The 26,608-nt window shown below is 42.2% G+C and overlaps 1 protein-coding gene across 1 annotated transcript in view; it reads left to right on the forward strand.

The window, feature by feature from the left end:
* PEX7 (peroxisomal biogenesis factor 7) overlaps positions 1-26,368 on the forward strand; it is a 294,431-nt gene extending 268,063 nt beyond the window's left edge. Inside the window, exon 10 of the mRNA XM_040429202.1 lies at positions 24,543-26,368. Coding sequence (XP_040285136.1) covers positions 24,543-24,611 — 69 coding nt within the window. The 3' untranslated portion in view covers positions 24,612-26,368. The remainder of the gene's footprint in view (positions 1-24,542) is intronic.
* The last annotated feature ends 240 nt before the right edge of the window (positions 26,369-26,608 follow it).

The raw sequence follows: 26,608 nt of genomic DNA on the forward strand, positions 1-26,608 counted from the left end.
AAAGGGGTTTTCTGGAATTTGGGAATCTCTATAAAGCACTGTAAGCAAATGGAAATAGAATAATTAGCTCACCATGTCACTTTTTTAGGTAATGCGGTGGCTCTACATTGGGGTGTGAGTGGAGATTGCATCAAGTAAAGTGACATGGTGTGCTTATTAGGCTCCATTCACACGTCCGTGGTGTGTTGCGGACCCGCAAATTGCGGATTCGCAACACACGCGCCCGGCACCCCTATAGAAATGCCTATTCTTGTCCTCAGGCTGCGGACAAGAATAGGACATGTTCTATCTTTTGCGGAGCTGCGGACCTGAAGATCGGGGCCGCGCTCCGCAAATGCGGATGCTGACAGCACACTGTGTGCTGTCCGCATCCATTCCGTCCCCATAGAAAATGAATGGGTCCGCACCCGTTCTGCAAAATTGCGGAACGGATGCGGACCCATTTGCAGACGTGTGAATGGAGCCTTAGTCTGCGGCACACTTTCTCTAACCTTTCATGTATGACTTAGCCCACTGCTGATACTCATCCAGCACCTCCTGATGAAGCTTTTGAGAAACACATGTTAGGGTGCTGGACAGTGTGGAGCAGGAGTCCACACTGTGCATAAGGATTTGTAGGTTTAGGAACTAGATAATTAGAAAACGGTAACAGAAATGTGTCATGTTTTAGTGTTTGGACAAATACGCTCTAACCTATCCAATTCACCGGAAGCTGTTAGGCAATGGTACCACTAGTGAAACGTTGCTCATATTAAACTGTGTATAATAAGCAGCAGTGATTAGTAACTGGAGGTTATGATTTCAGATGTGGGGGTTTTCTTTTGTCTGTCAGCCATTGTATGCAGGGACCTCAGGTTATTGCTGTTACTATTAGTGTCTATGAATGAAGTGCTAGAATAGAGCAGATCCATTATGTGAAGTCAGGGAGGATGTAGATTGATGATTCCCAGGTTGCCTGTGTGTCAGCTCCACACAGTGCTTGTCAGAAAAGAGATTGGAAATAAATTGATGTATGTATCTACTGATGACAAGCTTACTACATGTAAAATTGTTTATGAGAGTATATCAGACTGATACCTAATGTGATATACAGTGGGGGAAATAATTATTTGACCCCTCACTGATTTTGTAAGTTTGTCCAATGACAAAGAAATGAAAAGTCTCAGAACAGTATCATTTCAATGGTAGGTTTATTGTAACAGTGGCAGATAGCACATCAAAAGGAAAATCGAAAAAATAACTTTAAATAAAAGATAGCAACTGATTTGCATTTCATTGAGTGAAATAAGTATTTGAACCCCTACCAACCATTAAGAGTTCTGGCTCCCACAGAGTGGTTAGACACTTCTACTCAATTAGTCACCCTCATTAAGGACACCTGTCTTAACTAGTCACCTGTATAAAAGACACCTGTCCACAGAATCAATCAATCAAGCAGACTCCAAACTCTCCAACATGGGAAAGACCAAAGAGCTGTCCAAGGATGTCAGAGACAAAATTGTAGACCTGCACAAGGCTGGAATGGGCTACAAAACCATTAGCAAGAAGCTGGGAGAGAAGGTGACAACTGTTGGTGCGATTGTTCGAAAATGGAAGGAGCACAAAATGACCATCAATCGACCTCGCTCTGGGGCTCCACGCAAGATCTCACCTCGTGGGGTGTCAATGGTTCTGAGAAAGGTGAAAAAGCATCCTAGAACTACACGGGAGGAGTTAGTTAATGACCTCAAATTAGCAGGGACCACAGTCACCAAGAAAACCATTGGAAACACATTACACCGCAATGGATTAAAATCCTGCAGGGCTCGCAAGGTCCCCCTGCTCAGGAAGGCACATGTGCAGGCCCGTCTGAAGTTTGCCAATGAACACCTGAATGATTCAGAGAGTGACTGGGAGAAGGTGCTGTGGTCTGATGAGACCAAAATAGAGCTCTTTGGCATTAACTCAACTCGCTGTGTTTGGAGGAAGAAAAATGCTGCCTATGACCCCCAAAACACCGTCCCCACCGTCAAGCATGGGGGTGGAAACATTTTGCTTTGGGGGTGTTTTTCTGCTAAGGGCACAGGACAACTTATTCGCATAAACGGGAAAATGGACGGAGCCATGTATCGTGAAATCCTGAGCGACAACCTCCTTCCCTCTGCCAGGAAACTGAAAATGGGTCGTGGATGGGTGTTCCAGCACGACAATGACCCAAAACATACAGCAAAGGCAACAAAGGAGTGGCTCAAGAAGAAGCACATTAAGGTCATGGAGTGGCCTAGTCAGTCTCCGGACCTTAATCCAATCGAAAACCTATGGAGGGAGCTCAAGCTCAGAGTTGCACAGAGACAGCCTCGAAACCTTAGGGATTTAGAGATGATCTGCAAAGAGGAGTGGACCAACATTCCTCCTAAAATGTGCGCAAACTTGGTCATCAATTACAAGAAACGTTTGACCTCTGTGCTTGCAAACAAGGGTTTTTCCACCAAGTATTAAGTCTTTTTTTGTTAGAGGGTTCAAATACTTATTTCACTCAATGAAATGCAAATCAGTTGCTATCTTTTATTTAAAGTTATTTTTTCGATTTTCCTTTTGATGTGCTATCTGCCACTGTTACAATAAACCTACCATTGAAATGATACTGTTCTGAGACTTTTCATTTCTTTGTCATTGGACAAACTTACAAAATCAGTGAGGGGTCAAATAATTATTTCCCCCACTGTAGTAGCACACTGGGAACAGAGAATGGCCATTCTTCAGCATGTATGATATATAGGTTAAACAGTCTATAAAATATAGAATCCGTATTATATCAACATAAAAGAAAACTATCCTGGCTCGTAGCATAAAGCTCTTCCTAGCTCTGGTTTGGGCATTAATATGAGGACTTCCTCACGTGCTGAGTAAAGTATAAATCAGGATTTTTTTTAGTACGTTAGAAGTTGTATTAGTGCAGGCCCTTGCCTTTACTTTGCTATATTGTATTACATAGCCTAGTTAGGGGTATCGCATTGACGCTATTGCTTCACATAAGATTGCTGAAGTTGAGGGAGCTATTGTTTTCAGGACAGCTGTCAGAAACAGGCTTGATTTTGTCCACATTTCTCCAGTCCCCCTGCTTTGATTTGAACAAAAGTGGCATGACGTCCATAGTGATATCTATCACATGAAACCCCCCCCCCATCCAGCTGTTTGCATAGAAACATAGCTGGGGTTCACCTGATTAAAGCGCCATTTTTCTTTTATTGATCCCAGGCTCCTGAGTTATGATACTTTATCTTAATATGCAAATAAGGCCTTTGGTGCAATGAGGGCTTCACCGTTGCTGTTGTTGCACCCAAGCTCCATGCCTTGCTGTTAGTAGCCCCTCCTATCTGCTTTGATTGACAGGGCCAGAGAGTGGCTGGCCACAGAAAGGAGTGGAGCTTGGGTGCAACAAGAGCAATGGTGACACCCTCATTGCACCAACAACCTAATTTGCATATTAAGAAAAAGTATCATAACTCCGGAACGGAGCCCCATATCAACAAAAGTATTTTAATCAAGTGAACCATAGCTATGTGCCTATGCAACAGATGGTGAGGTCACTGGTGACAAATTCCCTTTAAATGCATTCAAGGGAATATCTTCAAAATTAACATTGATCTTAACCCAAAAAACAATGACAGATGCTCTGTAAATTTAGCTACTCCCTGCATTGCTGATTAACAGTGCACAGAATGTAGCTGAGCAATGTCTTTATTTTACTCTACATGTAGCATAACATTTACAATATTTTTGACCGATTTGAGAAACCTATCATAGACAGAATATATAGTCAAGGTTCCTAAGTATTATCATACAAGGATTGCAGTTTCAGAAGACAGCAGTGCTCCTGTGAGCGCCGCGGCCTTCTCCATGCTTTTTCTAGCCCGAGTGATGACACGTTCATCGACCACATGGCCTAGGCGAAGCGAAGCTCCATTTAAGTGCAATACCAAGCTGCTATACAATGTACGGCACTGTGCTTGGTAAGCTGCGAGAAGGCAGAGGAGCACTGCTGACTTCTCAAAACAGCTAATAGGCGGGGGTCCCGGGTGTTGGACCCCCATTAATCAGATATTGATTACCTATCCAGAGGATAGGTCATCAGTAAGAAAAAAATATCCGAAAACTATTTTAAAGGCTACGCATATGTATTAGTAATTTTTTAATGACTGATTTACATGTATTTGGGGCTAAAATATATTTTTTATTTTTTTAAGTTTGCACGGTTTGGCTGCTACAGCTGTTGTATTTTACATTATACAGCAGCTCCCAAAAAGCTGTTCTTCGATAAATCTGTGAGACTAGCAGTCTGAGGGCTTTTTCTCTGGCACCCCTTTGACCTCTACTGAACACTCTTTAAGCTGATTTTTGCCCAAATCAACATTCCCTCCAGACCCCCCCCCCCCCCCATACATCTATAAGCTTAGTTTGGCATCGTGTGTATGTATGTTGGAGTGGAGGAGCTTTTAGCAGACAGCTCTGATGGCAGCTTCACTCCCAAGAGAACAAAAGAAAGAATCAAGTGTTGAAATTCAAAGCATCCGATGCTTTTCTCCTCAAGATATAATGTTGGTAGGACCCCATACATGTCAGGTTTGCCCAACAATACTTTATTATGTATGGAGACCTTTAGTCTTTTCTACATATACTTTATGGGTTAAACTGGTTAGCATATTTGCACTATGCAAAAGACAGAAATAGCCTCATGAAGGTTTCCAGTTGTGCAACCCTGATCTATATATTAAGGTGCTTGTCAGAGTTAAACAGTTTCCACATGCCACTAAATTCTGTCTAATAAAACAATCATAATGTACTCACTTGTATCTCGCCTGCCGTTCTCATGACATACTGCTTGGGGGGAGATGCAGGTGGGTATGTGATTTACATATTTTTTTTTTTATAACATGCTGGCATGAAACTAATTTTTGCTTAACTCGGATAACCCGTTTAATCTACAGCTGTAAAGATCTGTCAATTTGTGAGATATGTTCAAGGGTCTTGACTATGCACATTTTCAGAAATAGTAGGCAGTCACAGTTATCCTTACTGACTCCTTAGGTAATAGGTCATAAGTAGAGTTAAGCGGACACCTGGATGTTCGGGTTCGGCCGAACTTGAAAAAAAAATTCGGTTTCTTGACCCGAACTTGAAACCGAACCCCATTGAAGTCAATGGGGACCCAAACTTTTGAGCACTAAAATGGCTGTAAAAATGTCATGGAAAGAGCTAGAGGGCTGCAAAATGCAGCAAAATGTGCTTAAGAGCATGGCAAATGCTCTGCAAACAAATGTGGATAGGGGAATGAATAAAAAAAAACATAAAAGACCTTAAAAAAATAAAAATTAGGAATGATGTAGGAGGAACAGGTTGAGGAGGCGGTGGATGTGGCCGTGTAGGCTAACGTGGCGGTCTAGGTGGAAGCGGCGGCGAAGGAGGAATAGGTAGCCAACACAGATGTGTGTTATTTTGCATTTTTACATAGGGGTATCCCCCAAAATATTGGGACATATAAAAAATAAATAAAGGAATAAGTGCACTTGAGTACAAGGATTGATGGTTGAGGCTGTTAGAACTGTCTATTCTGCACAAGGTACAGTCAAGTCCTGAGGGATCCAAGCCTGGTTTATTTTAATGAACGTGAGCTTGTCCACGTTGGCTGTGGACAGGCGGCTGCGTCTGTCTGTAATGACGCCTCCTGCCGTGCTAAACACACGTTCAGAGAGTACACTGGCTGCAGGGCAGGCCAGCACCTCCAAGGCATACAGGGCAAGCTCTGGCCATGTGGACAATTTGGAAACCCAGAAGTTGAATGGGGCAGAACCATCAGTCAGTACGTGTAGTCGTGTGCACAGGTACTGTTCCACCATGTTGTTCAAATGCTGCCTCCTGCTAACACGCTCCATATCAGCAGTTGGGGCCGGTTGTTGCGACGAGGTGACAAAGCTTTTCCACATGTCGGCCATGGTAACCCTGCCTTCTGAGGTTCTGGCGCTGAAACAGCTGCGTTGGCGACCTCTTCCTCCTCCCCTGCCTTTGCCTTGTGCTTCCACTTGTCCCCCGGCGTCAGTCAGGAATGCTCTCATGAGCGCGTCTACCAGCGTGCGCCTGTAGTCGCGCATCTTCCATTCACGCTCCAGTTAGGGAATTAAGGACGGCACATTGTCTTTGTAACGGGGATCCAGCAGGGTGGCCACCCAGTAGTCAGCACACGTTAAAATGTGGGCAACTCTGCTGTCGTTGCGCAGGCACTGCAGCATGTAGTCGCTCATGTGTGCCAGGCTGCCCAGAGGTAAGGACAAGCTGTCCTCTGTGGGAGGCGTATCGTCTGCGTCGGCCGTATCCCCCCAGCCACGCACCAGTGATGGTCCCGAGCTGCGTTGGATGCCACCCCGCTGTGAACATGCTTCTTCCCCATCCTCCTCCTCATCCTCCTCCAGTAGTGGGCCCTGGCTGGCCAAATTTGTACCTGGCCTCTGCTGTTGCAAAAATCCTCTTTCTGAGCCACTTCTAAAAGACTGGCCTGAAAGTGTTAGAGATGACCCCTGTTCCTCCTCCTCGTCCTGGACCACATCCTCTTCCATCATCGCCCTAAGTGTTTTCTCAAGGAGACATAGAAGTGGTATTGTAATGCTGATAACGGCGTCATCGCCAGTGGCCATGTTGGTGGAGTACTCAAAACAGCGCAACAGGGCACACAGGTCTCGCATGGAGGCCCAGTCATTGGTGGTGAAGTGGCGCTGTTCCGCAATGCGACTCACCCGTGCGTGCTGCAGCTGAAACTCCACTATGGCCTGCTGCTGCTCGCACAGTCTCTCCAGCATGTGCAAGGTGGAGTTCCACCTGGTGGGCACGTCGCATATGAGGCAGTGAGCGGGAAGGCCGAAGTTACGCTGTAGAGCAGACAGCCGAGCGGCGGCAGGATGAGAACGCCGGAAGCGTGCACAGACGGCTCACACTTTACGCAGCAGCTCTGACATGTCAGGGTAGTTGTGAATGAATTTCTGCATCACCAAATTCAGCACATGCTCCAGGCAAGGGATGTGTGTCAAACCGGCTAGTCCCAGAGCTGCAACGAGATTTCGCCCATTATCGCACACCACCAGGCCGGGCTTGAGGCTCACTGGCAGCAACCACTCGTCTGTCTGATGTTCTATACCCCGCCACAACTCCTGCGCGGTGTGGTGCCTGTCCCCCAAACACATCAGTTTCAGAACGGCCTGCTGACGTTTACCCCTGGCTGTGCTGAAGTTGGTGGTGAAGGTCTGTCGCTGACCGGATGAGGAGGTGGTAGAAGAGGAGGAGGAAGCCGAGTAGGAAGAGAAGGCAACAGGAGGCAAAGAATGATGCCCTGCGATCCTTGGCAGCGGAAGGACGTGCGCCAAACAGCTCTCCGCCTGGGGCCCAGCCGCCACTACATTTACCCAGTGTGCCGTTAGGGAGATATAGCGTCCCTGGCCATGCTTACTGGTCCACGTATCTATGGTTAGGTGGACCTTGCCACAGATGGCGTTGCGCAGAGTCCACTTGATTTTATCCAATACTTGGTTGTGTAGGGAGGGCATGGCTCTCCTGGAGAAGTAGTGGCGGCTGGGAACGACGTACTGTGGGACAGCAAGCGCCATGAGCTGTTTGAAGCTGTCCGTCTCTACCAGCCTGAATGACAGCATTTCAAATGCCAGTAGTTTAGAAATGCTGGCATTCAGGGCCAGGGATCGAGGGTGGCTAGGTGGGAATTTACACTTTCTCTCAAAGGTTTGTGAGATGGAGAGCTGAACGCTTCCGTGTGACATGGTGGAGATGCTTGGTGACAGAGGTGCTGTTGTTGGTGGCACATCCTCTGTTTGCTGGGTGGCAGGTGCCAACGTTCCTCCAGAGGCCGAGGAAGAGGCCGAGGCAGCAGCAGAAGAGGGAGCAGGAGGGGCCTGAGCCCTTTCTTGGTTTTGAAGGTGCTTACTCCACTGCAGCCCGTGTCTCGCATGTAGATGCCTGGTCATGCAGGCTCTGATGGCACAGCGTGCAAACCACTCAGGTTTTGTCGTCAGCACATTGTGTGAAGAAGTGCCATGCCAGGGAACTCCTTGAAGCTGCCTTTGGTGTGCTCGGTCCCTGGTGACGGTGGCCAGTAGCAGGCGAACTGTTTTGACGACGGCTGCTCTGCTTTTGCACCCTGCTCCCGCTTTTGCTACGCTGTTGGCTCGGTCTCACCACTGCCTCTTCCTCCGAACTCTGAAAGTCAGTGGCACGATCTTCATTCCATGTGGGGTCTAGGACCTCATCGTCCCCTGCATCGTCTTCCACCCAGTCTTCCACCCAGTCCTCCTTTTCGGTCTGCACACTGCAGAAAGACGCAGCAGTTGGCACCTGTGTTTCGTCATCATCAGAGACGTGCTGAGGTGGTATTCCCATGTCCTCATCAGGAAACGTAAGTGGTTGTGCGTCAGTGCATTCTATGTCTTCCACTCCTGGGGAAGGGCTAGGTGGATGCCCTTGGGAAACCCTGCCAGCAGAGTCTTCAAACAGCATAAGAGACTGCTGCATGACTTGAGGCTCAGACAGGTTCCCCGATATGCACGGGGGTGATGTGACAGACTGATGGGCATGGGTTTCAGGTGCCACCTGTGCGCTTTCTGCAGAAGACTGGGTGGGAGATAATGTGAACGTGCTGGATCCACTGTCGGCCACCCAATTGACTAGCGCCTGTACTTGCTCAGGCCTTACCATCCTTAGAACGGCATTAGGCCCAACCAAATATCGCTGTAGATTCTGGCGGCTACTGGGACCTGTAGGACGTGTAGCTGTGGCAGTACTGCCCTGTCCTCTCCCTGGACCAGAGGCTCCACCAACACCACGACCATGACCGCGTCCCTTATTAGATGTTTGCCTCATAGTTAGCGTTCACAAAGCAAAGTAAAAAGTGGTTAAGTCTGTTTAAAAATTATTGCACTCAATTATTTTTTTTAACTCTATATGACAGCAGTATTTGTGGCCTAAATTTCACAGTAACTTATGCACGTCTAATCCCAGATGTGCAGTATATCAGGTTTTTTTCACCCCAGTAACCAAAAAGCCGTATTTCTGGCCTAAATGTGACAGTCACTTATGCACGTCTAATCCCAGATGTGCAGTATATTAGAGGGTTTTTTCACCCCAGTAACCAAAAAGCCGTATTTCTGGCCTAAATGTGACAGTCACTTATGCACGTTTTATCCCAGATGTGCAGTATATTAGAGGGTTTTTTCACCCCAGTAAGCAAAAAGATGTATTTCTGGACTTGCAGACATTCAGATAGCCTGTGCTGGTGCACTATCGTTGCATAAAATGGGTGCCGATTATGTATTGATATTGACCAACTGAAGTAAATAAAAGTTCGTTTTCAGCAGTAGTTGGCTCAGGGCAGGCTTAAAAAAATTGTGCACTGCCCCCACAAAACACATTTGCTGTAGATCGCTGAGTAAAAAAAGCAGTTCTTGATAAGATTTCTCCCTGATCTCTCCCTCACAGCAGCTGCTGCCTCTCCCTACACTAATCCGAGCAGAGTGACGGGCGGCTCTACGTGACTCCAGCTTAAATAGAGGCTGGGTCACATGCTGCAGTTGGCCAATCACAGCCATGCCAATAGTAGGCATGGCTGTGATGGCCTTTTGGGGCAAGTAGTATGACGCCTGTTGATTGGCTGCTGTGCAGCCTTTTAAAAAGCGCCGAACCCCGAACTTTTACGTAAATGTTGGGGTACGGGTGCCGAAAAACCTAAAGTTCGGGTTCGCTCAACTCTAGTCATAAGGTAAAACTTTTATTCTTGTCTTAACCGAAATATGCTGAAAGATCACATTCTTCTTATTACATAAAGTCATTAAAGAGTTGAAGGGGCAATAATTCCATAATACATTCCAAAAAGAGGCAACTATTATTGCTGTGTGTGTAACACAGTATGCCAAGATTTAAATAATTTTTACTCTTTTGCAACCATTCTTTTGGGTTGGCACCAAAGATTCTAAAATACAATTTAGCTGGTTGATGTAGATGCAGTCTAATCCTGCCGTATTTCTTCCATGTTTTTTTCCTAATCTACTAAGCGCTGGCGCACTAAGCAGTCCTGCTGTGACTTTTGGTGATGGGGGGATTAATCACCATTTCGGTGCAGCGTGATTTGTATTTTTATCAAAATTGTAAAATTGATATTAGCCCTGCCCCTATAGGCGGAGCTGATATCAGGCCTTATGAACACCACAGGAGCCTAACACTGACTGAAGGCAGGCTCCCACTGTAACAGCGGGAAGGTGCCTCCCTCTGTCCCCATCATCCTCACACGAAAGCAGTTTCAGGACGGTCTACTAGTCTATAATTCATTGGTACACCAAGTATACCAGTATGCCCCCTAATGATCTCAACCTATATAATAAAGATAGCTAAGGCTGCTTTCACATCTACGCCGAAAGCTCCATTCAGGGCTTCCGTGACAGAATTAGTTAAAAATAGCAGAGTGCAAGACTTTTTTCTCCGCCCAAAAAAACATTCTCCTAATGGATCTCATTATAGTCAGGGGGGTCTGTTTGGCTCAGTTTGCCTCAGTTATGTGCCGAATCCTGCAATTCCATTATTTTCATTCTTCTGCTCCTATAACAAAACTGAAAAAAGTGTAAATGTGAAAGCAGCCTTATTTAAACTTCTGGTAAATGATGTAAAAAATACACAAAATAACAGAATGCCTTTTTCCTCTATTCCTTTAAAGAAATAGTAAATGGTAATCAATAAGTCCCGTGTACCTGATGATGGTACCAATGAAAACTACATCTATGAATTTAGCAGTAGGGATGAGTGAGTGAATGAATAAATGAAAGAGGGGACAGGAGCGGGAAAGCTACTGAACATGTTGGTCCAACACTGAATGCAAAGATGGTGGACCAGAAGAATAAACAGGGGGGCACTCCGAAAGTACAGTAAAAAATGAAAAATTATTTTATTGCATGTACATAGCAGTAATACTTCATTTTAAATACCCTATTCATTGCATTTTAATACTTCTCTTGTCTTCTGTGCATAGTAATGACTTGTGATTAGTAAAAGTGCAATAGTCACTGCTCTCACTGTAAAATAATTCTACTCCAGAGGCATGACTGTGCACCTTATAAAAATGAGAAGCACCTCCACTTCAATACTTTATCAGATTTCTCTTATGAGATACAAGCAGTTGTTGGACTACTCCATGACATGGATGACCATAAAAAAAAAATAGTCTTTAAAAATAAGTCCAGGTTGAAAAAAGAAATATTCCTCCCTGTTACTTAAGATGAGAAAAGGTATGGACAAGGTAAGGACAGCGATAAGTAATGAACAGTGGCGTGAGACTCCATAAAGCCACATACGCTATTGATTTATTCTATAGAAACGCGCCGGAGCATTACTTGAGACAATGTTCCAAATGTGAACAACCAAAGTCGAATCTGCTTCATGGTTTATGGGGATGACCCAAGCTACAGCCTTACTGGACTGAGGTTTGTGATTATGTCACTAAGGTCTGGAAGGTGGGTGTTGGGCAAACTCCTCAACAATGTATTTTCCACTACATAGCCTGTAACCAGGAGGCAGAGGCTCAAGGTATTATAGCGACTAAGGGCACTCACATTACACTAATGGCGGCGAAGAAGTGTATTCTGAGAAAATGGCTACAACCTCAAACTCCACACTTCATGGGGACGACAAGGTTTCTCATGGAACAGGCCAATCGCTTGGGCAGACTGTCGGTGTGATTGGGGGCGTTGGGAATCCATGGTGTGGAAAATGGATTTTGAGGGCAGGGAGTTATATTTGTTTTTTTCTGTAAAATAAATGGAGGAGAAAAAGGGATCAGGATACCAGGTTTGCCTATGCCCTCAGTATTGGAATCGAGTGGAGAGCATAGTCCACGTGTGACTTCAGATACAGAACTAACCTAAGATGCATTTTATACAGAAACAGTATCTGATGTATTTTGTATCACTGTTCTCTAAAAGAATTTTGTACATTGATCCTGATCTGAATAAAAGTTTTAAAAAAAAATATGTATTTTGTGTTGTACATATATAAGTATATTTTAATGTACTTCTCTTGCCCCTAAAACTGTCATGTTTTTTTTCCTTCTCCATTATGAGATTTTTGAGGCGAAAAGGCAATTTTGCCCATATGGTAGGTTCCTCAATCAACCATGAGGCTGGAGTGCCTTGTTTTGCCTCGAGTTCAGTGGATGTCAAAAAGTCAACCAATAACGTATGCATGGAGAAATTCAGCTGAAGGCAAATGCCTGTGTAATGTTAGTGACATATCTTCTCAGGGAAACCATGAATGAATCACAAAATATGCTTCAACGCTAAACAGGTTTTTAGAAGTTCTATATGTGCTGTTGAGGGTTTAAAACCTTTTTCTGCATGTAACCTTTTGCAAAGTAGATGCTATTTATGGCTCTGTGTTAACACGTTACTCAATTTGTTTACATTATAAATAATATCTATATAAGTAATTGAGCTTTTATGGTATATCAAAAGTATGTGCCATAAGTGACGGGAGTATGAGGTTTACCTTCCAACTACATCTGTATTAGAGAGAGGAGGGTTTCATGCCTGCTTTTGTAAGTAATGGGTTTATGATAATAAAACTCCCATAAGCTACTATTGAGGGAGTCACTTGCATAGATGGCCACCACTGTAAGTCATACGGTATACTACTTTCTGGAGTGTCACACAGGAGTCAAGGGATGCCATTCTCCTGATATATGTGGTGCGTATAAATATCTAATAGTGCCCATCCCTGCCTCTAAACTGTGCCATTACTCTCTCTGACTTGGGAACTATGGTGTGTCAAAACACAAAAAGATGGAGTTAAATCTGGGGTAAAGGGAAAATAGGGATGTGGAAAGAAGCGCCAAGGGACTACCTGAAGGTGATGGACTGAAGATATGTAATAAAGCTGAGGGTCGTTTCAAAGCAGCACCCCAAATTGTAGACAGTGCACATGGGGAACTGCGTAATTGTGCAAAAAAGGTTGTGACCCTACTCCAGTGTGATACCGGGAGGGTCGTGAGGGTGCCAGTGAAACGGCAAATGGGTGTGAGGAGATGATTTGTTAGGCAATAAAGACTGGTTGATAAAGATATGAGAGCAGTAAAGACTAAGGAAGGTATAAAATTAGGACAAGGTGTAGCATCTTAGAATAAACATAGAAATGACAACTTCACCAGGGAGGGAGGTATAGGATAAGCTCAATACACCTATACCTTCTCTTCCTCTGCCGAGGTCGCTTAACAGATATTAGGCTTCTGTGTCCCCAAAGAATGTTGTAAGGGCTCCAAAGATAAGGCAGAAGTCTTTATTCAGAGTCACAAAGTTCAACGTGTTTCAGGGTATATCCCCTTTTTCAAGAGCAATATAAAATAAACCACATACAGTACCGTATAAATAGGGACAGGATGCAGCTTTTGGTCAAAGGTGAGCTAGCCACAAGTCATCTTCTCACACCCCTTTGCCACTTCACTGGCGTCCTCGCAACCCTCCCGGTATCACACTGGAGTAGGGTCGCAACCTTTTTCTCCTTTTTTGGGAACTATGGTGTAAGTGTGTATGCATCCACACACAGACAAGCATCATGTGTTCAGATGACTTGTGCGCCCTTGCTCTAGTGGTTGTCCAGTGTAGCTCAGGCCTTATTTTACAGTTAGTCACTCAGGTCACTTCTTTATTCTAGTGGTTGTTCTGTGTGGCTCAGGTCTTGTAGTTGTTATCTATGTAGACCACTCTATTCTACAGCTAGTCAATCAGATCACGTCTTTATTATTCTAGTCGTTCTTTTGTGTAGCCCAGACCTTATTCTACAGTCAATCAGATTATTTCTAAATTCCAGTGGTTGATCTGTGTAGCCCATACTATCGGTGCCAGAAAGGTCGTTTTTAAATACTACTTTAAGCTTGAGTATTTTCAGCAGTCCCTAGAGGTTTCAGGGAATGGCAAGCAAAACAAAAAGGACACATGAACATTGGTTCTTTTGGTAAAAATGTGTTATTAATGAGATATGAGAATGGCAAGAAAGTTTAATTAGACAAGAATGTTCTAGTTATTCACATAGCCAAATGTTTTAAACACAAGTTTGTAGAAGAACATCTTTGTACATGCAGTAGAACATTAACATCAACAGACTACAGTAGCTAATGGCCACAATTTAAACATTCTGTAAAATGGCTCAATGCTGGAGCCTTACTTAAAGTGCCATGGATGGAATCAAATCCCTTCCCCAAATGCACCCAAATGTATATGAATTCTGACCTAGTAGTAAGCACACACTCATTAAAGTGGTTGTCCACCTTACAAGACCTTTCAGTCAGCCCAGGTCACCAGACCAATGGAGGAAAGCATACCTACCTACTTCTGCCACTGTGTTGTGGCTGCAGTTTGCACTCCAGTTCCCACTTTCTTTAGCCAATGACTAGCCACAGCAGTGACGTGTTCCCCATGCGTCATGTCACTGGGTTATGTGGCCCATGGTAGACATGTCAAAGCTGTGACTAGTCATTGGCTGCAGTAGCCACGTGACACCCATCAAATGTGAAGTTTACGTGTGAGGATCAGGGCATGGCAGCAGTGGCAGGGAAACGAAGGAGCCATATCCAACCACAGGGAGAAGGTAAGTATGTTTCCTTCCACAGCTCCGGCAATGTTGGGATCTGGATGAAAGACCCCCTTTCCCCGAAGGTAGATAACCCCTTTAAAGTGAACTTTAGCTTAAAAATAAATAAAATAATTCTCATTAACTGGGGAATGAACAGAACACTTTCTGGTACCCTTCTTTTCATATTTAAAGTTGCAGATCTGCCAGTTCCCTGGTTTCTCTTCTGCCATCCAAGGTGGCTGCACAGCTTCTCAGACTACCTGATATTGTGCATTTGGCAGTCCAAGACAATTCCTGCTGCCCTGGGACTGAGCAGTACTGGCAAATGCAATATATGTTTAACCTAAAATAAATTAAACAATAGGTAATTTTCTGATGACACATTCCCTTTTAAGGGTACCTCCTCTAACTGTCCTTACTACAGTAACAAGCTGAAATGGCAGCATTCAAGTGTATAATAATTTCATTGGTGTAGAAAGGACTAAGTACATTAACATATGTCTGTCCAATTTAACAATGGAAAGTCAGTTATAAAATACACATACATTCACTTCTCACCCTATATATTTGCAAAGAAAATCTGGATAATGGGCTCATACTTAACTTCCTTTCTTCCTGCAGTTCTATTCCCAAGTAAGGACTTTAAGTTTATTAAATGTTATGGTTGATTTTGTTCATGTTTCATTTATAGGCACAAAGTTGGCATTCTTTGTCAAGTGGCTAGCATACACGCTTACTGTGGTATGCATCACTACACGTGCTACTCCAATTTTCTCTTCTTCATAAGCATTCAGTAGGAAACCATTCTCTAAATTATACATTCTCAAACTTGACTCTAAGACCCAGACATTTTTAATGTCAAGTTCACTGGCCATCCTTCTGTGAAAAAAAAATGTTTGTAGTCTTACAAATTCATGACATTCACAAAACATAAGCTTCTAAAGCGATTTATTCACAGTTAAAGCAATACAAAGAGTACACATCACAGTCAACAGGGAATTATACAGTGCTCGTCACCGTAGGGCTGCTTTTATTGACTTCAATGGGAGCAGCACTGCAGTGAGGTACTCTGTGAACTACACAGTTCACGGTGCTCTGTACTTTCAGTGCTTACTTCCGGAGACAGGCATACACCCAAACAGCTGAATGGCGGGAACAAGAACAACCCCTTTAACGATGTTTTGTGGGTAGTCACATGCTATTGGGAGTTGTAGAAAAAAATTCAAAACAAGTAATAGGCATCCTTTTTTCAAAACCGTTTAGACATTATATATACAGGTGAAACTCGAAAAATTAGAATATCGCGCAAAAGTCCATTTATTTCAGTAATGCAAATTAAAAGGAATTGCATTAATGCAGCTTAAAATTAGAATTTTGTGAAAAGGTTCAATATTCTAGGCTCAAAGTGTCACACTCTAGTCAGATAATTAATCCATATCCCCTGAGCAAAGGGTACCTCAAAATTGTGACTTTGGGGTTTCATAAGCTGTAAGACATAATCATCCAAACTATAACAAATAAAGGCTTGAAATATCTCGCTTTGCATGTAACGAGTCTATCTCATATATTAGTTTCACCTTTTAAGTTGCATTACTGAAATAAATTAACTTTGCACAATATTCTAATTTTTCGAGTTTCACCTGTACAGTTGCTCAGTTAACTTCATTAATTTCATATACAGCATTGGTGAAATCAAATTTGTATCTACCGTACAGGGTTGTGCCATAACCTACTTTTCACTCTAAAGTTTCTTTTCATTAAGTTACTCTAGCTCCCATTTCTCATTGGACTGTTTTTTTGTTTTTTTCAGATTTACCTCAGTAGCAGTTTTCTTTTATCCCCCATGCTTGAATCCTACTTCCTGGTTATATGACCACTGTCCCATCTTACCTTAGGGCAGTGAGATGTGTCCTGACATCAGCAGGACATGTGACACTAACCAGTTCATTTTCTACCTCCATATATTAAAAATGCTATGTGTAACTGGACACAAGTTGTGCTAATGTCCATCATTTGTCAAAATTCATAATTATGTTTATCTGTCTATTATCTATCCATCCATCCATAACTGACATGTAACTGACACTGCACATAGAGCAATGGTTATTGAAGGGAATGAAAAGAAGTGCTGTGAGCTTGTGAGTCCTGTATTACAAGGCCCCACTACAGCTCAATGGCTGATTTGTCACAGCGCGCAATGGTAGGATAATAACTTTAGAATAAGGCAGTTTTGATAAATGGTTGTATTTGGTGAAAGTGATATCTATTGGGCAGGATTGGCACAACCCCTTTAAGTCATAAATTGAAAAAATCTATCCAGCTGCTGGTATTCCCTGGTACCGACTGAAAGAGAAAATATTTTTATGAGTACAGTAATATGACTATTTTTTATTTTTTTTTAGATCATATAGTGTTACATCTTAGGCTATTTTCACACTGGCGTTTCTGGGTTCGCCTGTGAGATCCGTTTCAGGGCTCTCACAAGCGGCCCAATGCATTCTGAATAGATAAGGATCTGTTCAGAATGCATCAGTTTGGCTCCGTTGCGCCTGTATTCCGCTCTGGAGGCGGACAGCAAAACACTGCTTGCAGCATTTTGGTGTCCGCCTGACGATACGGAGCCAAACGGATCCGTCCTGACTTACAATGTATGTCAATGGGGACAGATCAATTTTCACTGACACAATATGGTGCAATTGAAAACGGATCCGTCCCCATTGACTTTCAATGTAAGTCAGGACGGATCCATTTTGACTTAGACTTTTTTTTTTAAAGAATAATACAAACGGATCCGTACTGAACAGATACAAGCGTTTGCATTATCAGTGCGGATCCGTCTGTGCAGATACAAGACGGATCCGCACCGAACGCTGGTGTGAAACTAGCCTTACAGTGTACTACTTTAAACAATTTTGGCAATCTTTTTTTATTAAAGTGATCATAGGGTTTCATACCAATCAACTGTAAACTGTAGGGGAAAGCTTGGGATCTAGTGATCACTAGTCAGTGTGGTTTACTATAAGTACAGTGACTGAGTCACACCACACAAAAACAAAAGTTTTAGAAAAACTGACTTTTCTAAAATTAGATTAGTGGTATACGAGTCCCTATCAGACTGGAACAGTTTAATTGGAGTCCAGGAGAAATGGGACTACTTAAAAGTGGCACTATTGAAGGCAACAGAAGATTGCATTAGGCTTGTCAGTAAAAGCAAAAAAAGGAAGAGACCACTGTGGTACTCAGCAGAAGTGGCCAAAATCATTAAAAACAAAAATATAGCATTTAGGAATTATAAAAAAAAACGAGGATGACAGACAAATTTATAAGTTTAGGCAGAGAGAGGCCAAACAAGTTATAAGAGCTTCTAAAGCACAGGCAGAAGAGAAATTAGCTCAGTCAGGGAAAAAAGGCGATAAGGCATTCTTCAGATACATAAATGAAAAAAGGAAACTAAAACAAGGAATTACCAAATTAAAAACTAAAGAAGGAAGGTATATGGAAGATGATAAAGAACTAGCTGCCTCAATGAATACTTCTGTTCAGTTTTTACAAAGGAAAATGAAGGAGAAGGACCTCAGTTGGGAAAGAAGACTAATGAATCTTTTGACGCATGTGTCTTTACAGAGGAAGAGGTTCTAAGTCAACTGTCTAAAATTAATACAAATAAGTCACAGGGGCCTGATGGGATACACCCAAAGCTATTAAAAGAGCTCAGCGGTGAACTAGCAAAACCATTAACAGATTTATTTAACCAATCACTGGCAACAGGAGTCGTCCCAGAAGATTGGAAATTAGCAAATGTTGTGCCCATTCACAAGAAAGGTAGTAGGGAGGAATCGGGCAACTATAGGCCAGTAAGCCTGACATCAATAGTGGGGAAATAATGGAAACCATACTTAAGGAGAGGATTGTGGACCATCTAAAATCCCATGGATTGAAAGATGAAAAACAGCATGGGTTTACTTCAGGGAGATCATGTCAAACTAATCTTATTGATTTTTTTGATTGGGTGACTAAAATAATAGATGGAGGAGGTGCAGTAGAAATCGCTTATCTAGACTTTAGTAAGGCTTTTGATAATGTCCCACATAGAAGGCTTATCAATAAAGTGCAGTCATTGGGCTTGGACTCCCATATTGTTGAATGGATTAGGCAGTGGCTGAGGGACAGGCAACAGAGGGTTGTAGTCAATGGAGTATATTCAGACCAAGGTCTTGTTACCAGTGGGGTACCTCAGGGATCTCTTCTGGGACCCATATTGTTTAATATCTTTATCAGCGAAATTGCAGAAGGCCTCAATGGTAAGGTGTGTCTTTTTGCTGATGACACAAAGATTTGTAACAGGGTTGATGTTCCTGGAGGAATACACCAAATGGAAAAGGACTTAGGAAAACTAGAGGAATGGTCAAAAATCTGGCAACTAAAATTTAATGTTGATAAGTGCAAGATAATGCACCTGGGACGTAAAAACCCAAGAGCAGAATATAAAATCAGTGATACAGTCCTAACCTCAGTATCTGAGGAAAGGGATTTAGGGGTCATTATTTCAGAAGACTTAAAGGTAGGCAGACAATGTCACAGAGCAGCAGGAAATGCTAGCAGAATGCTTGGGTGTATAGCAAGAGGAATTACCAGTAGAAAGAGGGAGGTGCTCATGCCGCTCTACAGAGCACTAGTGAGACCTCATTTGGAGTATTGTGCTCAGTATTGGAGACCTTATCTCCAGAAGGATATTGATACTTTGGAGAGAGTTCAGAGAAGAGCTACTAATCTGGTACATGGATTGCAGGATAAAACTTACCAGGAAAGATTAAAGGACCTTAACATGTATAGCTTGGAAGAAAGACGAGACAGAGGGGATATGATAGAAACTTTTAAATACATAAAGGGAATCAACAAGGTAAAAGAGGAAAGAATATTTAAAAGAAGAAAAACTGCTACAAGAGGACATAGTTTTAAATTAGAGGGGCAAAGGTTTAAAAGTAATATCAGGAAGTATTACTTTACTGAGAGAGTAGTGGATGCATGGAATAGCCTTCCTGCAGAAGTGGCAGCTGCAAATACAGTGGAGGAGTTTAAGCATGCATGGTATAGGCATAAGGCCATCCTTCATATAAGATAGGGCCAGGGGCTATCCATAGTATTTAGTATATTGGGCAGACTAGATGGGCCAAATGGTTCTTATCTGCCGACACATTCTATGTTTCTATGTAACTCCGCATCAAGTGTTAAGTTTCCCTGCAGCACCACCACAGGGCAAATGAAGCATTTCACATTCTCGATTAAAATCAATTGGCTGTCTATGTAATGTATGAACCTATGGAGTTCTCCACGCTTTATAGGTGCTCTCCTCTTTGGCTAATAAATGAGTTTCTTTAAATGTTAAACTTTCCCTGTATTAATTCCTTATTTGAAACTTTTTGTCTAAGTCAGACCTTTAACCCCATTCAACTACTGTGATGTACCGATACATCACAGTGGTTGACGGAATGTATGGAGTGGTATGGTGAGCCCGCTCCATACGTGGGGCGCGTTCCGGCTGTATGATACAGCAGGCACCCGGCCGCAATGACAGGGAATGGTGATCCTGCCGAACCCCATCATTTGGGTGCTGTGATCAACGCCGATCGCGGCACCTGAGAGGTAGGACAGAAGGAAGCGGCTCTATCTGCCTTCCGATCAGAGCCCCCGCAGTGAAGTCGCAGGACTCCGATCGGTTACCGTGGCAGCCTGGATGCTGCTAAACCTTTCCAGGCCTGCCATGGGAAGTTCCCTGCTGTTCTGTGCACGAAGCACAGCTCTGCAGGGACAGTGTAAAAATGCTATTCACCCTAATAGATCTCTACTAAGGTGAATAGGACAAGGGATCAAAAGATTCCAGGTTCTAGCCCCCTAAGGGGGCTAATAGTTATTAAAAAGTAAAAAAGTTAAAAGTAAAAAAAAAAATTTAAGTCACTCCCCTTTTCCAATTTTACATATAAAAATAAACATATCAGGTATCGTCGTGTCCAAAAATATCTGAAGTAGTAAAATATTTTTTAAAAATTCTGTGTAGTGAATGCTGCAGCAGAAAAAATGACTTTTTTTAGTCACCTCCCCCCCCACCAAAAAAAAATTATAATAATTGCATAACAGTGATCAAAAAGTAGTACATACCACAAAAATGGTACAAATAAAAACTACAGTTCGGCCCTCAAAAGACAAGTCCTCATACAGCTCTCTGGACAGAAATATAAAAAAGTTATGGCAATGCAAAGAATTTTTTTTCGAAGGTTTTTTACTTTTTTTTTTAAGTAGTAAAACAAAAAAACCTATACAAGTTTGGTATCGCTCTATTCTTATTGAGCCGTAGAATAAGGGCGTCATGTCATTTTTAGCACACAGTGAACGCCATGGTGTCAAAAACCTTGGCAGAATTGTGTTGTTGTTTTTTGTTTTTTTTTTTCAATTTAACCCCACAAGAATTTTTATCCTGTTTTCCAATAACAGAAATAGTAAATTAAATGGTTTCCTTAAAATATACCCGCAAATAATAAGCCCTCGTATGGCTATATGAATGGAAAATGTTAAAAGTTATGGCTATTGGAACGTGGGGAGGAAAAAACGAAAATGCAAAACCAAAAATGGTCCAGAGGTTTTTTTTTTTGTTTTGTTATTTGTATATATTTAGATCTTCTACCTTACTTACATGTCACCGGTCCTTTTTGTAGCATGATTTTAGTCCCAGACCATAGCATGTTTTGTGTTAGAGGCACAATGATATGATATCTAGAAGCATGTAGGTAATAGATCATTATTGAAGCCAATCGATACCATTACAGCTTCAGGTTTGTTTTTTTTACATTTAAAGATGACCTTCTTAAATATTTCTTTTGTATTCAGGTCATAATAGAACTTTTGCATTCATTCTTGGTGATAACAGAGACCGTGACACAAACGGTATGAGCATCATCATGTCAATACTGTGTATTGTGAGCTGTATAGTACTTCCATTAACCTAAATAACGTGGCTGGGAAGAAGTCAATTATCAATTTAACTTCGTCTCCCATGACTCAATTTCATATGCTATTGGTTCGGTGATCTTACTAGATCATTGAATTGATTTTTTTCAATTCCAGCACCTATTTCTTGTTTAGCTGTGCTTTAGTTGAGCAGGATATCTTACAGCCATCTATTTTATACACTGATGTTTGTCCATGATGTGTTTTTAAATGGCTTTAGCTTTATTTAGTAGTCAAACCATTTAACCATTTTTTTATTTTTTTATAGCTAACATGCCTGGAGTAAAACACTATATTGCTTAAATACATGTGTTTCAAATCCTTATTTTATTGTGTATGATGCCTTAAAGCACATTTGTAGCATCTAGCAGATTGCCTTTTCAATAAATGCCCTGGAATAGTGTTTGGTTATTGCTGTACTATTTAGTCTGTACATTGTAAATTTATCAATACAACTATAAAAGTAGGGATTACAGGACAAATGTTATACTATAAATTGTTGTGGGCTTTTATTTATTTTTTTGTCAGAATAATTCACCAATTAACATACAGCCATAAAAAACTGACACGGAAATGTTTAATTAGACCAAACTTATATCCCTATAGAAACCTATGTCATCTATGAACAATTCAGTAGAAGCACAGGAAGTCTGGTTGTACATGGAACTAAGCCATTTTACCTAGAGATGTGACACAATGATTTGGCCATGGAGTCCAATGGTTGGGGTGGAGAACTCTGCATCCTGGTAGATGTCATATCGCTGTGTCCCGGGTCTTAATGGGGGCAAAAAATTGCTCAGGGGAGAGTGTGATGAAGCAATAAAAGAAGCAATACTTACCCTCTTGGCCCCTCCACTGTTCCAGCACTTTAGCTCCAGTCCTCCCCTCCGGCCTCTGTTCACTTGGCTTCATCAGTGACGTGCCACATGATTTCTGCAGCCAAGTCATTGAGCACAGCGGTATAAGGCAGTGATTGGCTGCAGAAATCATTTGGCACGTCACTGATGCAGCCAAGTGAACAGAGGCCGGTGGGGAGGACTGGAGCTAAAGTGCTGGAACAGTGGAGGCATAAGTATACAGGCATGTCAAACTGCAGACAACAAAATGTAGACCAGTGGGGAGGATCAAAGTGGCCTATAAGTGACTCTATATATATTTCTATTTATATAGTTTTCTAAGCCCCCTCCCCACCGTTTAACAATTTTTGCCCCACTGATAATACCTCCAAACACTTGGATGATATAGAAACACCATGTTGCAAAATGATTGATATGAAGTCCTACCTTTGGCTCTATAGTAAGCAAATCAGAATCTAGCATTTTTTGCTTCTTCCCCCCCCCCCCCCCCCCCCTTTTATTTTTTACTGGGACCTTTAGTGTTGAGCGAACTTGTGTTTTAAGTTCTGCGTCCAAAGTTCGGGTTATCGAAGAATCCCATTATGGATTCCGCTACCACGGACCATAAAGGAATTGGGAATCCATAACGGGATTCTTCGATAACCCCAACTTTGGATGCAGAACTTAAAACACAAGTTCACTCAACACTAGTGACCTTCACTCTTAGGGCTCCTTCACACGCTGTGGATTTTTTTGCAGAAAATTAGTTCTATTCACTGGGATTGAAAGCACATGGATTTCTGCAAGCCCTATTCACGTGAATGGAATTAATTTTCAGCCACAGGATTTTCTGCAACAAAATCCACAGCGTGTGAAATATTGTTTAGGCCTCTTTCACACTTGCGTTGTCCGGATCCGGCGTGTACTCCACTTGCGGGAATTACACTCCGGATCCGGAAAAACGCAAGTGTACTGAAAGCATTTGAAGACGGAACCGTCTTCCAAATGCTTTCAGTGTTACTATGGCACCCAGGACGCTATTAAAGTCCTGGTTGCCATAGTAGGAGCGGGGAGCGGGGGAGCGGTATACTTACAGTCCGTGCGGCTCCCGGGGCGCTCCAGAATGACGTCAGAGCGCCCCATGCGCATGGATGACGTGATCCATGCGATCACGTGATCTATGCGCTTGGGGCGCCCTGACGTCACTCTGGAGCGCCCGGGGAGCCGCACGGACGGTAAGTACACTGCTCCCCCGCTCCCCGCTACACTTACCATGGCTGTCAGGACTTTAGCGTCCCGGCAGCCATGGTAACCACTCTGAAAAAGCTAAATGTCGGCTCCGGCAATGCGCCGAAACGACGTTTAGCTTAAGGCCGGATCCGGATCAATGCCTTCCAATGGGCATTAATTCCGGATCCGGCCTTGCGGCAAGTGTTCCGGATTTTTGGCCGGAGCAAAAAGCGCAGCATGCTGCGGTATTTTCTCCGGCCAACAAACGTTCCGTACCGGAACTGAAGACATCCTGATGCATCCTGAACGGATTACTCTCCATTCAGAATGCATTAGGATAATCCTGATCAGGATTCTTCCGGCATAGAGCCCCGACGACGGAACTCTATGCCGGAAGACAATAACGCAGGTGTGAAAGAGCCCTTACTCTACAAAAAACACTGTTGCAGGTTTCTTTCAGGTTTTATATTTATTATGACTCCTGCCTTAATACATAATACAGCTCAGCCCAACACATGACCATCCAAGCTATCTCATTCACAAATAAATATGGACTGCTTTCATTGATTATTCCTGTACTGATGAGTTAGGCAGTGATCGGTGTCAGTGAGCTAGTCAGACCCGTGGTCCATTGCCAGTAAAACATCTGATAATGGACTATACAGCTTTCAGTTGTAATTCCCTTCCATATAGAATGCACTCCTTTTGGCTGAAAAAAAATTCTGAAAATGTGAACTGGGCTTTAGTGTGTTACTGTTCTCTATAAAGGAGAGGCAGTCTCTTTTACATACTGCTTTGTATTTTAAGAAGGCCTTTTCTTTTTTTATCTTACAGGTAGCAGACTGTGCGTGGGATGAAACTGTTAAAGTATATGCCCCATCTTCTCTATCAGTGCCTCAATGATATTCATTTATCTACAAAAGGAGAAGAGAACATTGCTCAGCGACTAACAATTATCATTCAAATGTGACCTTATTTCTGCCATAATTATATTTCCCACTTTTGATTTGTTAAACTCTGATTATTGATCTAGAGAAAGCATTCAGTGCTTCGGAGAACTGTCAAATAGTAGAACTGGAATGTGGATGTATTGTAAGGAGATATTATTTTACATTAAAATACTTGTTGATATTTATGTGAAAGAATTTGATAACTTTTGTAGGGAAATCATTTTCTCTGTGCACAGCATTGGGGGAGATTTACTAAGCTGAATACGCCAGAATTCTGTCTACATTTGTGCCAGAAAAAAAAGCATATACTGTATATGCCTTGCACCACATTTATTCTGCTTTTAAAAGGAGATGAATGTGGCTTGGTGGGAAGATTAGGAATCAAATCTGACAGTATTCGTCAAAATGTTGGTGCAAAGTCAGTCAACCAATAGTTGGTGTAAAGTTTACATCTAGCAAGATGTACCAAATATATAATCCATTGTGAGCCACTGCATATAATTTGGTACATCTTTAGACTAACTGGTCTAAGTATTAGACTGGATTAGTAAATCTCTCTCAATGTGTGTTTGTAATCTAGCCTGTAAGACCATTACTAAACAAAATGTCATCAGGCTGGGGTAGCAAGGCTTACCTCTTTTTTTTAAACGATATTGCAAAAGTCTTTTCAGTTTAAAAGATGTTTTCTCCCCCAAAAAATAAAAGATTGGTACATCCCCTCCTCCAACTAGTGGTAGAGTCCCCGGAAATGTATCCCACGTGTCTAGTCAGGTATCCTGTTGGGATGCTCTGAAGCTAAATAGGAGTGAAATTATAATGCTGATCACTTTTGAGATCACTCCTCCCGGCCTCCCCTTACCACTGAACATGACTGAATGTGGACATTTACCTTAAGGGGTTTTCTTAAACGTAAAAACAAAAACAAATTTTTTTTTTAGGGACAATTAACACCATCTTCTAAGGTGTGGGATACTTTTTACAGTAAGAATCTTTGTCCACTGCTCAGTCTGCAATTGAAGACCATCAATTACCCACTGTTAATACCAAGGTGAAATTAGTGGATTATGAGGACAAGGTCCCCAATTTGAGTAGAATATTAGGTATGGGTAGTTTTTGTTTTAATTTTTCCAGTTTTCTTTCAAGGTTGATTTCCCCTTTAAGAGTATTTACAGAATCAGTAATGGTAAAATGAACCTTTAGAGGGTTAGGATTTATATGTTTATATCACTGTGAAAGCGCATGCTGTATTTTGTATAGACGTCTCTTTTGCAGCCTACACATTAGACACATTTAAAAAAGTCGGATGTCCATGAAAACGTTTGGTCTCAGTCTCAGATTTCACAGTAATATAGGGTGTTTCTGGTTTCACACTTTATTTTAAATGCACACAAACAGAACGCTCTGTGTGTCTGCAGATGTGTGATCCTAATGTTTTGTGGGCGGGAGTGTAATGCGATGATGGACAGATAATGTCATTCATTGTAATAAGCTGTTTCCTCCTGACCTTTCATTCAGTACTAATATGCCAGAGAATAAAAGGAGGATGCCACTTAATTGAAGATCTTTATTTGTATTATTTTCATTAATGAAATGCATTTATATGTCACTTCATGAGTGTTTACTGTCACATTGACAATTACAAAATGTTATATATTCAGAAAATAATAATCATTGAAAAATATTTAATGAAACAAATCCTTCAGACCTGCATTGTGCCTCATATATTCGTAAAGACCATACAATGCAGGCGCTGGTATATAGTGTCTTACTCCTGACAAGTTGGTGTTAGGACCTTCAACATACCCTACACAACTAATGCTCATATTCAAGAAATACATGAGCCGTTAACATTTGCAGGTATAAAAGGACAGTGAATTTAAAGAGTACGTTTTTGAATGATAACAAAGCGATTACCCTGTGACTAGGACAGTTGTCTGTGTGATTATTATA

The sequence above is a fragment of the Bufo bufo genome, chromosome 4 (assembly GCF_905171765.1).
Source record: "Bufo bufo chromosome 4, aBufBuf1.1, whole genome shotgun sequence".
Taxonomy (NCBI): Eukaryota; Metazoa; Chordata; class Amphibia; order Anura; family Bufonidae; genus Bufo; species Bufo bufo.